Here is a 12,291-nt window from a genome sequence, read left to right on the forward strand (position 1 = left end):
TCAATTCTCATCAATATCGAACACATAACCTGTAAGGTTAAATTCTTCATACATCTTAAGTAACTTAAGGATTGGAGGTCCCCACATCTAAAAAAAAAAGAAAAACTGATTTTGCAGGCAATCGTGATCTTCAAGTACAACAATCCATCTCCGAAGTTTCAACTTAGTAATTAGTCTTGGAAAAGCCTGATCCAATGAAGTTTTCCTTGGAACCTTGTAAAGGTGGAACATTGATATTGATAAATCTACTATACAAGCAAAATTGAAGTTTAGCCACGTTATTACTATAATTATGAAGGTTACATACAATAGATCGTTCTCATCGTGGCAATTTAGTTATCAACATGCGAATCTTGTCTTTGACAGATCATGCATAAGAATCATCGTCGTCTGAAAAGGATTGGTACCATGTATATGATTCATCATCCTTTTGTCTTTAGCCACGATGTAGTGAAACATCGACTATATATATGCATCTATGATTTGCATGTTTTATCAGGTTGTCTTACTAGACTTGAGGGAATCCATCAAAAGCATTTCAGCTCTCTTTCAATGTTCAATTCTTCTTCGATCAGTGATCGTCCCGTGGCGCTTGCTGCGAATCTAAATTATGTAAGGGAGTCATCAAGCTTTTTAAGTTTGGTTTTACTAATTACATATATTGGAGACTTATCTATGCAAAATAAATTCTCTAACATATATGGCGAATCTTATTGTGAAGTTTCAGCAAGGAATTTGACCCATCGTGTAACAAGAAAACAAAAGGGATATGTGGAGACTTGAGGTAGCTGAAGGTGATGGTCCGTGGTTGTTTAGCACAAACAAATTTGTTGGTAGACAGATATGGAGATTTGAACCGAATGTTTGGACACCAGAGGAACAAGCACAAGTTGAAATGGCGAGAGAAAAGTTTCGCTTAAATCGATTTTATACTAAAGCGAGCAGTGATGTTCTTAAGAATTTCCAGGTGAGCTCCGAATAAACTCTCTCACGCTACTAGTCAGAGTATTTTTAGAATAAATAATCCAAAGAAATTTTGTTAGTTTTCTTTTCTTCTTTCCTTGCTAGTTTTTCTATTTTTTTCTTCTTCTTCTGGTAATGACAATATTGCCTTACTTAATAAGATGGGTTTGAAATTGGAGTCCCGTCCTCTCTTCTTTGCAGTAGGTGTAAGGAAGCACGAGACCATTAAACACATTCTATAACTCAAAAGCCTCTTGATAAATGTTAGGTTTTTTTTTTTTTTTTACAAGCACAGCTTATCAAGGAAAACCAAATTGATCTAAGAATCCCACCAGTGAGATTAGGAAACGGAGAAGAAATAAGTCGTGAAAAAGTTGAAACTGCTTTGAGGAAAGCTGTTCGATTCACCTCAGCGATCCAAGCAAGTGATGGACACTGGCCTGCGGAATTTTCTGGCCCGTTATTTTTAATGCCTCCATTGGTACGTCGAAGTAAATCTGTAATGGTGGATCTATTTTCTAAGCTAGCTTCTTAAAATATTGTTGTTACAAAGGTGCTATATATTGTTGCAGATCATGGTCCTCTACCTCAGTCGAAGCCTTGATACCGTTCTATCATCAGAACACAAGAAGGAAATTATTCGCTATATCTATAATCATCAAGTAATTGTGTGTATATATATATTTTGGATGAATTATTAAGTGTCTGAATTTATTACACAAAGTCATTGAATCTGTGTTGGACCGAACGTGTCCATCCAATTTTGTGTTCAAATCGGATGTATTTGAGAAACATGCTATATCCCAACTTAAACTGATTGTTATAAACACAAATTAACTTGAGTTTTGAAAGATTTGCCCATGATTTCTACTAATATTTCAATTTCAATATATGTCTGCTGAACAACATGTGAACGTGTGATCTGTAAAGAATGAAGATGGTGGGTGGGGATTCCATATAGAGAGCCATAGCACAATGTTGGGCACGGCACTTAATTATGTTGCCCTGCGTTTGCTCGGAGAAGGACCCGAAGGAGGCGGAGATGGGGCTGTCACAAAGGCCCGCAAATGGGTACTTGATCATGGGGGAGCCACAATGATACCTGCCTGGGGAAAGGTTTATCTTTCGGTAATAGCATTCAAAATCATTTTTTTCCCTTTAAGCCAGCGTAGCATATAAATAGTATGTTAACTAGCTGTAAGAATTAATAGCTCTGATTAATGTTAAGATTTGTTATTGCAAAGGTACTTGGAACGTACGAGTGGTCAGGCTGCAACCCAGTGCCTCCAGAATTCTTGCTATTCCCTTCCTTTCTTCCCTTTAGTCCAGGTGATTATCTAGTTAATGAAGACAAAACTTCAGTAAACTTGGTTATAGTAAGGCTTAATACAAAGGAGATTTCTTCTAATTTTTGTCTGTCATATGAAATGCAGGAAAGGTGTGGTGTCATTTGCGCACAGTTTACACGCCCATGTCTTATCTGTACGGTAAGAAATTCGTTGGACCGATAACCGATCTCATTTTGCAACTGAGAGGTGAACTTTACATTCAGCCCTATGAAGAAATAGATTGGAATAAAGCACGTCATTTATGCTTAAAGGTAATTGATTTGTCCTGTAATTCATGTAACTATTAAGAATAATCTGGACCAGCAAAAGAAGTACTTCCCTCTTACTGTCCTATTTTCGAATGACTAGTTCCAAGAAGTTTTATTACTTGCAATTCTGATGAAAATGGTGCAGGAGGATCTTTACACCTCTCGCTCTATTGCTCAAAATCTGCTTCTAGATGGTGTTCATTACCTGAGTGAGAGGCTTCTTAAACAATGGCCCTTCTCCAAGCTGAGAGAGCAGGCTCTACAAGAAGCAATCAAGCATATTCACTATGAAGATGAGAGTACTAGATATATGACTCATGCTAGTATAGAGAAGGTATTCTTGTAGAACATAGGTGAATCATTCACAAACTGAAGTGATGGAATTTGCTTCTTGGGGGAGCTGATTCAATTCTTACTAGACTAGACTCGCTTGAGTTCTTATTATGCAGGAATATGAATAATGACCATGTTAGATATACATATATTTTCAGTCCTTGAACATGATGGCTTGCTGGGCAGAGGACCCCACTTCAGATGCATTCAAATTTCACCTTGCTAGAGTTCCTGATATTCTATGGCTTGCTGAAGATGGAATGAAAACGCAGGTTTGATGTTTATAAGCTGTGATTCAGCTGCCATAATTAAAAAATGTCAGTAATTAACAAGTACGTAAACATTGAACTTGTTGCTTACAAACAGAGTATCGGCAGTCAGTTGTGGGATGCTGCTTTTGCTACTCAAGCTATTATCGCAAGTAATCTTGTTGATGAATATGGCTCTACTCTCAGAAAAGCACACGAGTTCCTGAAACTGTCACAGGTTTGTTCCTGAGTCCAAAAGAAATCGTAATTTATTGGCTCGCCCAGTCCGGCATCTTACTCTTTAGTTGTTTTAACATAGCTTCACAGCCATCGTTCAGAATCAGAGCAAGTGATTGGTCAAAAAACCAGTGTTATATTATCTCCTTGTTTATTTTCTCTTACAATCATATCCTCAGATTCAAGAAAATGCTTATGGAGACTTCAGGAGCATGTATCGTCATATTTCTAAAGGAGCGTGGACTCTCTCTGTTAAAGATCATGGTTGGCAAGTCTCAGATTGCACAGCTGAAGCGCTAAGGGTAAACAAGTTCAGTTCGTCTTTTTAGGAGTTAACACTGTAAAGATTAGGTTTGTAAGAAAAAAATCCTTCTTTTGCAGGCTTTACTCCTACTTTCACAAATGCCAGCAGAAATTGTCGGTGAAACAATTGATACCGAAAGATTACATAATGCTATAGATTTCCTCCTATCTTTACAAGTATGAATGTCTAATTTATTTTTCGACATCAAGGCTACTGTACAGACATGTTTTGCACAGATAAATTGTCCTGGTTGTGATAAGCTCTTATCGTAGCTCTCATGCTTGTTGTTTCCTTTGCCAGAGCAAAAATGGTGGTTTCTCTGTTTGGGAGCCAGCAAGAGGGCAGAGGTGGTTGGAGGTAATATTTTGGGAGATTTTCTTTTAAATCAACTTGGAATTATTTTCTGTGATGCCGTCTTCCTCAGGTCTTAAATCCCACTCAAGCTTTTGGTGATGTAATGGTTGAAACCGAGTATGTACAATCCACCTTATCCTTTATATAAACATTCATGCGTCTCAAAAAAGGTGCAGATTAGTGTCACTTTTCTGTGGTTTAGGTATGTTGAATGCACGGCATCTGCCATCCAGGTTCTTGTATTGTTCCAACGCTTACATCCTGGATACCGAAGCAAAGAGATAGAAGTTTCTGTGGCCAACGCATCAAGTTATATCGAAGATGCACAGATGAGCGATGGTTCTTGGTAATTTTTGGTATCCTATCAACAGTCAATGGAGAAAATCATAAATATGCAAGCAAGAACAAAGAAATTAGTTAGATGCTGTTCTGATGGCAGGTATGGCAATTGGGGGATTTGCTACACGTATGGAACATACTTTGCATTAAAAGGGCTAGCTTCTGTTGGAAAGACGTACAGAAATAGCAGGACAGTTCGGAAAGCTTGTGAATTTCTGCTGTCAAAACAGCACAACTCCGGAGGTTGGGGAGAGAGCTATCTTTCTTGCGCCAACTCGGTAAATACCCCATTACGTTACATATTTGTTCATGCAGTTCCCAGCTACTAGTAGAATCGAGTTACCCCTATTACTGGATGGGACACCTGGAAAATTGTTTCAAAAAGTTAGTTTCCCCATCAATTTTTTTGAGGTTATAACAGCTGGTTCGGAATGTCTGACCAAACAGAAGTATACAGAGATAGAAGGAAACAAATCAAATGTTGTACAAACAGCATGGGCAATGATGGGTCTTATTTATGCAGGACAGGTGAGTAGTGGATTAAATTTCATTATAATCATTCTCTAATATGAAAACCATCAGTATAATCAGTCTGTTTGATGATGAAAATTCACCACTAAACCTGCTACAAGGTCTGATATAAATTCAAAAGAACAAACCAACTATCTAAACACAGAAACTTTGATCTGCCTCTGAAAAAATTGATTACCGCACAAACTAGGACAGATATATGCTGCCAACATCTCCTGCTAACTTAGAACACCAAACTGGAATACTGGTATGAAGAATTGATTCTGATTTCCTGCTCTCTAAAAGCGATTCATGTAATTTTTTCGGGGTTAATATTGGTAAATAGTCCTTGGAAAATTCAATCTAAAAATTATCCCCACTTGTAATCTCCCTACTTCCTAGCAGCCCTAGTGCTAGAACTCTGCATAAGCCTGCAAACTTCATTTCTTGTTAGGTAGATTTATCAGAATTCCATTACAATACAAGTACTGTATTCATGCCTCTACTCCATTTGGTTTCCCTGATGTAGACATCCTGTTAAAACTTCTTCAAGGGAAAAAAAATGTCTCGGCTAGCATGCCACTCAACAACAATCTCAAATTAGAAAAGGTCCTCAATACAGGAAAGCTATATTGACTTGGAAGGTCTTTGGAGCAAGGTTATCAAGCTGCGACAGAACCTAATTATCATGACAAGAATAGCTCTGAACTATGAGTTCTTTGAAGTAATGGTGAAAATGTTAGCATGTTCATCCATTATGCAATTCTACCTTGTAGAGTTTAAGTTATTGCATATAAAATAGTTTGCCAAAGAATTGTCTTCTCTATTATTTCTCTCAGAAAGTGCAAGTGTTGACCTTTTTCCCGGTCTTCCTAACAGGCTGAGAAAGATCCAGCTCCTTTACATCAAGCAGCAAGGCTGCTTATCAACTCACAGATGGAGAACGGCGAGTTTCCACAACAGGTATGGCTTGCTATTATATGGTTTTAGCTTTCTTTCTCTCGTTCTTTTCAATCTACAAACTAAAAAGGTCAAATGTAGGAAAAGAAAGAATTTCTCTACAATTATAATTTTCCATGATATTTTTCAAGGAAAATTACTATTTCCCTCCTATAATTTGGTAATTTTTTTTTAATTTTATCTTCATTTTTTTTTAAATTACAATTCAGACCCTTAAAAAGTTGATAACACTGTACATATTCACTCATGCTTGCCAAAAAAAATATTTACAAGATTATTATTATATTTTTTATTAATAACTAAATAGCCCGTTAAAAATATATAATTGCATAAAGCTTAAAAAGCTATAGCTGTAGAAACTCATTTTTATTCTACCCTAGCTGCCACCTTCTTTCTTTCTTATGCAAACCTCGAGAGTAAAAAATCTAGAATCCATAAATACAATAGAAACATATAAAAAAAAAAAACTAAAATAAAATTGATAAACATTTGACCCAATAATGACATGAATCAAGTTACCGAAGTTATTAAATGAAAAAAATCTCAACCCTATTATAATAATAAATCATGAACTGAAAATATAGAAAAAACACTATAAAAATAATTGATATTTAATAATTCTAATAAAAATTCAATCAAAAACCTAAAATAAAAGCAACCTTGTGCACATAATATTATTATGAAATAAGTCAAATTAAAAAATAAAACTTAAATAAAAATTAAATAACTTTATTTATACTAGATAAAAACATTGGCTGAAAAAATAATATAAAAATATTAATCCAAATAGAAAAAAATATCTTAAATCAATTAGAAAAATAATATAAATCTCGCACAATAATTTTTGGACCTTATCACAAGGCTTTTCTAATATTTGATATATAAAATTTTAATTCTATAAAAAATAAGGCTTTTAGAATGTTCTGATAAAATTTTAACCCGATTCACTTAAATCAAAAGTTATGTTTTGTATCCATAAAATGTGCTTTAAAAATAAAAAACTGAAACATGTTCATTTCGACTTAAACTTGTTCATTTCTTTACATGGATTAAATTAATTAAAATCTGATTATTACTTTACTTTTGAAAGCTTGACCTCATCCAAATTTTTTAATGTCTTTTTAAGTTTTTTTGACCCTTTCTGAAAGCTTGACAGCTTGACTTTACCCTAATGAATGTCTCTTTAAGCTTCTTGATCCCTTTCTAAAGCTTGACTTCACCCAATGAATGTTCTTTAAGCTCCTTGACTCTTATCTTGTAATTGGCTAAATTAACACCTCTAATTGATACTTGGTGCAATTAGCTGATTCTCATTACTTTTCCTTTCTACGCCACCACATGACATGAGCAGTAACCTGACAAATTAACAATATTGCAATTGCAAACGTTGCATAGGATTTCCAATTCCATGTCAATCATTGAAGAACACACCCACTAGCTGATATCAACAACAAACCCACACCAGAAAATCGATTATGATTGCTAATCTGCGCAAGTTGCGCCTTTGCTTCCCAGAAGATGATTGTAGCCCACATGCGTCCCAGAGCAAGTTGTGGATACTCTATCAGCATTCTTAGTATGTGGACTAGACAAGAAAAAAACTGTGAGAACAATTTGACCTGCATGGAGAACAGATCTTTAAATCCCTTGTAACACACGAGCTTGTCAAATCCAATTCATTCATACTACTTGCATGGAAAACAAACTCCCCTTCAGTGCTAGAACGAGGACTACATTGCCCTGGATTGCTCAACTCCAAAGGACGATAATCTGGTGGTAATCTCCCATCAGCAAACCAAAAATCAATAACCAAATCATCTTCCCTTATCCCACATGTCGTGAAATCAAATGAAACAACACAAGAAGCTCCAGTCTTTCAGCAGATCTAACCCAAAATCAATTTTGGGTTTTGTTCAATTTGATGTGATATCCAAGTAAGACTCGGTACCTTCTCCAAAATGTGAATCAAAGCCCCCAAAAATCTGTGAGAGATGCACGATCAAGACTCCCAAAATCCGTGATTGAATCGATGCCTGCTAAAAACCTCATCACCGGAAGCATGAGAGACGCCTTGTAAACATATTTATCATAGTGATTGTATACTTCCTTGGTTATCTATTTGTAATTCTTGTCATGCTGTAGCTGCATAGCAAATACAACCCTCTCTCAACATAGGTTTTGATTTGGTCTCAATAGTCATGCTATCCGGGTCAGCTTGTACACCCTTAACTAATCTTATAGACCCTAAAGTTAACGACCATGTAAACTTCTAGTGATTTTAAGATTTGTGAGACTCGAATTGATAATCTCTGAAAAATAAATCCAGGATCTGACTAGTTAAGCTATATACTTTAGAATTTCAATAAAAATCTTTAATTGAACGGTAGGTTGATCTTTCCATTTATATTTAGAAATCGAGTTGTTGCAGGATATAAACGGTAATTTTTAAGAAACTGAAGACAGGGAAAAAAATAACCACGGAGGGTCAGGACAATTTTCCTTATTTTTTTACTTTTAATTGTCCCTGTAACTCTTAACCGTGAATTCTTTCTCACAGCAAATCACCGGGGCCTCCTTGAGGACTTGCATGCTACATTATGCATCATTTAAGAACATATTTCCGCTATGGGCCCTTGGAGAATATCGTAAGCGTGTACACCTTCGAAGGCTTTAAGAAGCTCCATTTGCATCTTGGAATGCTTGGCAGAGGAATAGGATCACTTTTACATCATCTAGAGACATTTCTATGGAAAAAACGATTACTTACACTGTTCAGAATGTATCTTACAGTAAAATTAAACATGTACATGAATTTCTTAAGAAATAAATAAATGTATAACCCAAGCATAGACATCGTGTTTAGCATAAATCTTATGAAGAATTAAATTGAATTTCATAAGATTAAATTTGTTTGCATCAAATATAGAAGTAATAACATTAAATTAAACTATGTTCTGTAATTTAATCAATGAACTAAATTTAATTATTTTCTTATATTTCCTATGATTCCACAGTTCGGACATGAATAAACAATTACACAGGGATTAAAATGGGTAATTTTGGAATGACACAGCTGCAGTTATTGGAAGAATCTCACCTTTTTGTTTTCCTTTTTTATTGGAAGAGTCTCTCCATTTTAAGCTGCAGTTAAAAGCAAACTTCATGAAACTAAACTTGTTTTGATAAGAAACTAAACTTGTATTCTCATTCGTTAAGTGTAGAACAGAAGCCTCTGTTATTTAAATTGTTTTCTAGTTCCAAGGAAAAAATGGTATCGTTTGAGTTCAGTTCCAGTTGTTCTGTTTCCTTTTCCCTCGTTTTCAATTCTGGAGAGTCTAATGTATCCAGATAAAATGTGATTTCTTATTCATGTTAATCTACAGCTAACAACTCAAATGATCTACGAGACCAAATTGTACAAAAATCAATCAGCAAGTCGTGCAAAGTTTCCTAATCTCGATTTATAGAGTAGATAATAGCAAATGGAAGGAAGATTAAAATTCTTCAATCATTCAAATCACTTAAGATGTAAGGTTCTCCTCAACTTTTTATTCTGTCCAATGCCCAGAAGGACGACCACAACACAATGTAAGCACGATAAACTATAGCAGATTATACAAACTTCCGTATTCCACAATGCATTGTAAGCAAACATATAGTAGCCGATTGTATAAACTTCAACATTCAAGCAGTTTCCTCATCCCTATTAACGAGAATCATCAAGAGAAATGCTTACTATTAAAAGTAACGAACACATCTCACATAAAACTATTTGTAACAACTTAAGAAAGGATCTGGCAGCATCACTTACATGTTTCAGAAAATTAATTCATGGCCGTGACACCCTCTGATTGTTTACTCGATTAAACCTTTGTTTTCAGTGAAACTGGGACACTTTCCTTCTCTCTTGATTTCTTATGATCAAAACATTATCAAGCTCCTTCTTCAACTGTGATCTCAATTGGTAGTTCGAAGCCAAACTTGTGTCCAAATTCTCCTTTACAGCAAAAAGTTGCGATTTTCTCATCTCTGCTTCAGCTATCTCAGAATTGCTCAAGAACCCATTGTTCCCTTGAAGTTTTATGAATATTGAGTTAAGCTGATCAAAGAAACATCAAATCGAAACTAAAATAAAGATGATTCCGTGACTTGAATCCTTAGCAAATCAAAATACTACTTGAATCCTTACCTCATTCACACGATTCCGTAACTCATTCACTTGAATACGAGATTCCTTAACAAACTTATCCACATTTTCGCTAAAAGCCTTCATATCAAGACCTTTTACTTGATAAAACCTCTCCTTCTCCTTCTCCTTCTCCTCTATCTCCTCCACTTCACTCTTCAAAACCCTAAAACCCAATCCAAATTCAGTTCAATTCTTACATTTTAAAATATAAACAAACGAAATTAATTACTATCATCTTTACCTGAATTCTTGTGAATCAGGATCGTATTTAGCATCGAGGCTCTCGATTTCCGATTTAAGAACCAAGATTTTGAAGTTCTGAAATGCAATTTTGTGGACAAGAACCAAACACCTTTGTTCAATAGACCGAATATTTACCAACTTCGATGCTAACACCTGAGACTTGCTCGTTTGCAATTCTTTCTCTGCCTGCAACCATTTTTTTTTTGTTTTTTATTTTCTCGGAAACCAAACAGAAAGTTAAGGTTAATTAGGGTTTAAGATTGGGAGTGACCTGGAGAAGAGAGAGACGTTGATTTCTGGTACTTTCCATTTGCTCCAGTCGTTCTCGAAACGCAGAGGAAAGCGCCATTGTTACTATAAACGCAAGGGTTCTTCAATTTTGCTTCTTCAAAATGACAAATGAGAATGATATTTGAATTTGGGGGTTTATATGTAGTTGTTCTGGCCGGAGAAAACGCCAATTTTAATTATTAACTTAATTTAAAATTTAATTTGATAGATATTCATATTTATGGAAAAATAAGTAAATGAATTTGATATAAGATTAATTAATTATATATAAACAAGTTGGTTACTATTTCGAGAAAAATGAGACGAAAATATTGAAGATAAATCAAAATTTTTTGTTTCTATATTAGAAATAGAATTTTTTTGCAGGGTTATATTAGAAATAAAATTAATATATATTTTTTTATAGAAACATGTCATCTCTATGCTTTTTATTTTAAAATAACAAAAAAATTCATTCTAAAATTATCTCCAGAATAAATGTACTTTTTATATATTTATCTTTGTTTTCTCAACTTAACACATTTATGATATCTATCTCCATTTTTTTTATTTTGAGAAACTAACTAAATATTATTTAAGAATTTAATTTTTATGGTTAAACAAGTTTGCCAAATTTGTATTTATTAACTTCTTCAACTCCAAAACCCACGTGCATATAAGTAGAGTTTATTAAATTTATATCAATACATGAGATCTAAAAATATTTTTAAAATCATCTCCAAAGGAATATAATTTCAATTGTTATGTAAAATTGATCTTAAACTATTTTTACCATCAAATAAATTTTTTTAAATAAATTGCTAAATTTAAATTTTATTTTTATTTATAATGCTTATTTTATTAAATTCAAATACAGTCTAAAAAAATTGATTTAATGTACATGCCGGTTCCAAATCTTTTGAATTAAAATGTATTTAAATCTTCAAATTAAAAACAAACATAATTTTTTTTCACTTGCATCCATTAAAAGATAATATATATGTATATATATATATCAGAAGATACATGACTTGATAATGTCAGGAAAAATATTATTTTACAAAATTCCTCAAAAAATATCATATATTAAAAAAATAACATTAAAAAGAAAATAAAAGAAATGCACCTAGGTTATGTGCATTAGGCCACTTGTGTATGGGACTTTTTTGTTTGTTTTTGCGTTTCAAAAGCGCTTTTGAAAAAATTTAAAAACTTTTTATTTTTTTCTTTACTTTAAATTAATATTTTTTTAGTGTTTTCAGATCATTTTGATACGCTGATATCAAAAATTATTTTGATGCATTTCCAAATAAAAAACATTTTGAAAAGCAACCGCAACCACACTCCTAAAGTCTATATAACTAGGCTAAGCGCACTTAGCCCTGGAAAATAAAAAAGAAATAAAGAAGATGGACGACCTTTAAGACCAATCTAATCTCTATTTTAAAACCATTCTAAAAAAAAATGAAAATTATAATAACTCACCTTTTATTTTCAATTTTTAAACATTTCTCAAAAGTACAAAAACTCTAAAAAATAATAATATATTTTTAATAAAATTTCTCCAATTCTCATAACTTGGCTATTTTCTTAACTTTTTTTATATTTTTGATATGTTTATATATTTTATCTTGATTAGGAGTAGGTGTAAAAAAAATGAGTGTGAGTTGAGAAATTAATAAATAATGATGAGCAATAGTGAATACCAAAAAAAATTAAAAATTAGAAATACTGAAAAATAAAA

General features: G+C 33.5%; 2 protein-coding genes across 6 annotated transcripts; one reads left to right on the plus strand and one right to left on the minus strand.

Moving 5' to 3' along the window:
* Positions 1-484: 484 nt before the first annotated feature.
* LOC7472575 (beta-amyrin synthase) lies at positions 485-8,549 on the plus strand. Its single transcript, XM_052451959.1, has 19 exons — positions 485-612; positions 722-967; positions 1,259-1,444; positions 1,536-1,625; positions 1,894-2,091; positions 2,208-2,292; positions 2,397-2,563; positions 2,706-2,894; positions 3,052-3,165; positions 3,260-3,379; positions 3,558-3,680; positions 3,760-3,858; positions 3,983-4,039; positions 4,107-4,153; positions 4,239-4,382; positions 4,476-4,653; positions 4,823-4,903; positions 5,765-5,848; positions 8,403-8,549. Exons 2-19 carry the CDS (start codon positions 770-772, stop codon positions 8,517-8,519), a joined length of 2,277 nt encoding a protein of 758 aa, XP_052307919.1. The 5' UTR covers positions 485-612; positions 722-769; the 3' UTR covers positions 8,520-8,549.
* LOC7472576 (uncharacterized) lies at positions 8,217-10,711 on the minus strand. Of its 5 annotated transcripts, none has more exons than XR_002981279.2 (5): positions 10,549-10,711; positions 10,276-10,463; positions 10,035-10,197; positions 9,657-9,944; positions 8,217-8,589 (listed from the first exon to the last, which is right to left on the minus strand). XR_002981279.2 is itself a non-coding variant. In XM_002305966.4 (4 exons), the coding sequence occupies exons 1-4, from the start codon at positions 10,624-10,626 to the stop codon at positions 9,723-9,725; spliced, it is 651 nt and encodes a 216-aa protein (XP_002306002.2). In that variant the 5' UTR covers positions 10,627-10,711; the 3' UTR covers positions 9,340-9,722. The 5 variants fall into 5 exon arrangements, 2 of the variants coding, with proteins under 2 accessions (XP_002306002.2, XP_024454794.2); XR_002981281.2 differs by lacking the exon at positions 8,217-8,589 and adding an exon at positions 8,763-8,986; XR_002981278.2 differs by lacking the exon at positions 8,217-8,589 and adding an exon at positions 9,340-9,548.
* Positions 10,712-12,291: the final 1,580 nt, after the last annotated feature.

This window comes from Populus trichocarpa, chromosome 4 (genome assembly GCF_000002775.5).
Source record: "Populus trichocarpa isolate Nisqually-1 chromosome 4, P.trichocarpa_v4.1, whole genome shotgun sequence".
NCBI classification, from domain to species: domain Eukaryota; kingdom Viridiplantae; phylum Streptophyta; class Magnoliopsida; order Malpighiales; family Salicaceae; genus Populus; species Populus trichocarpa.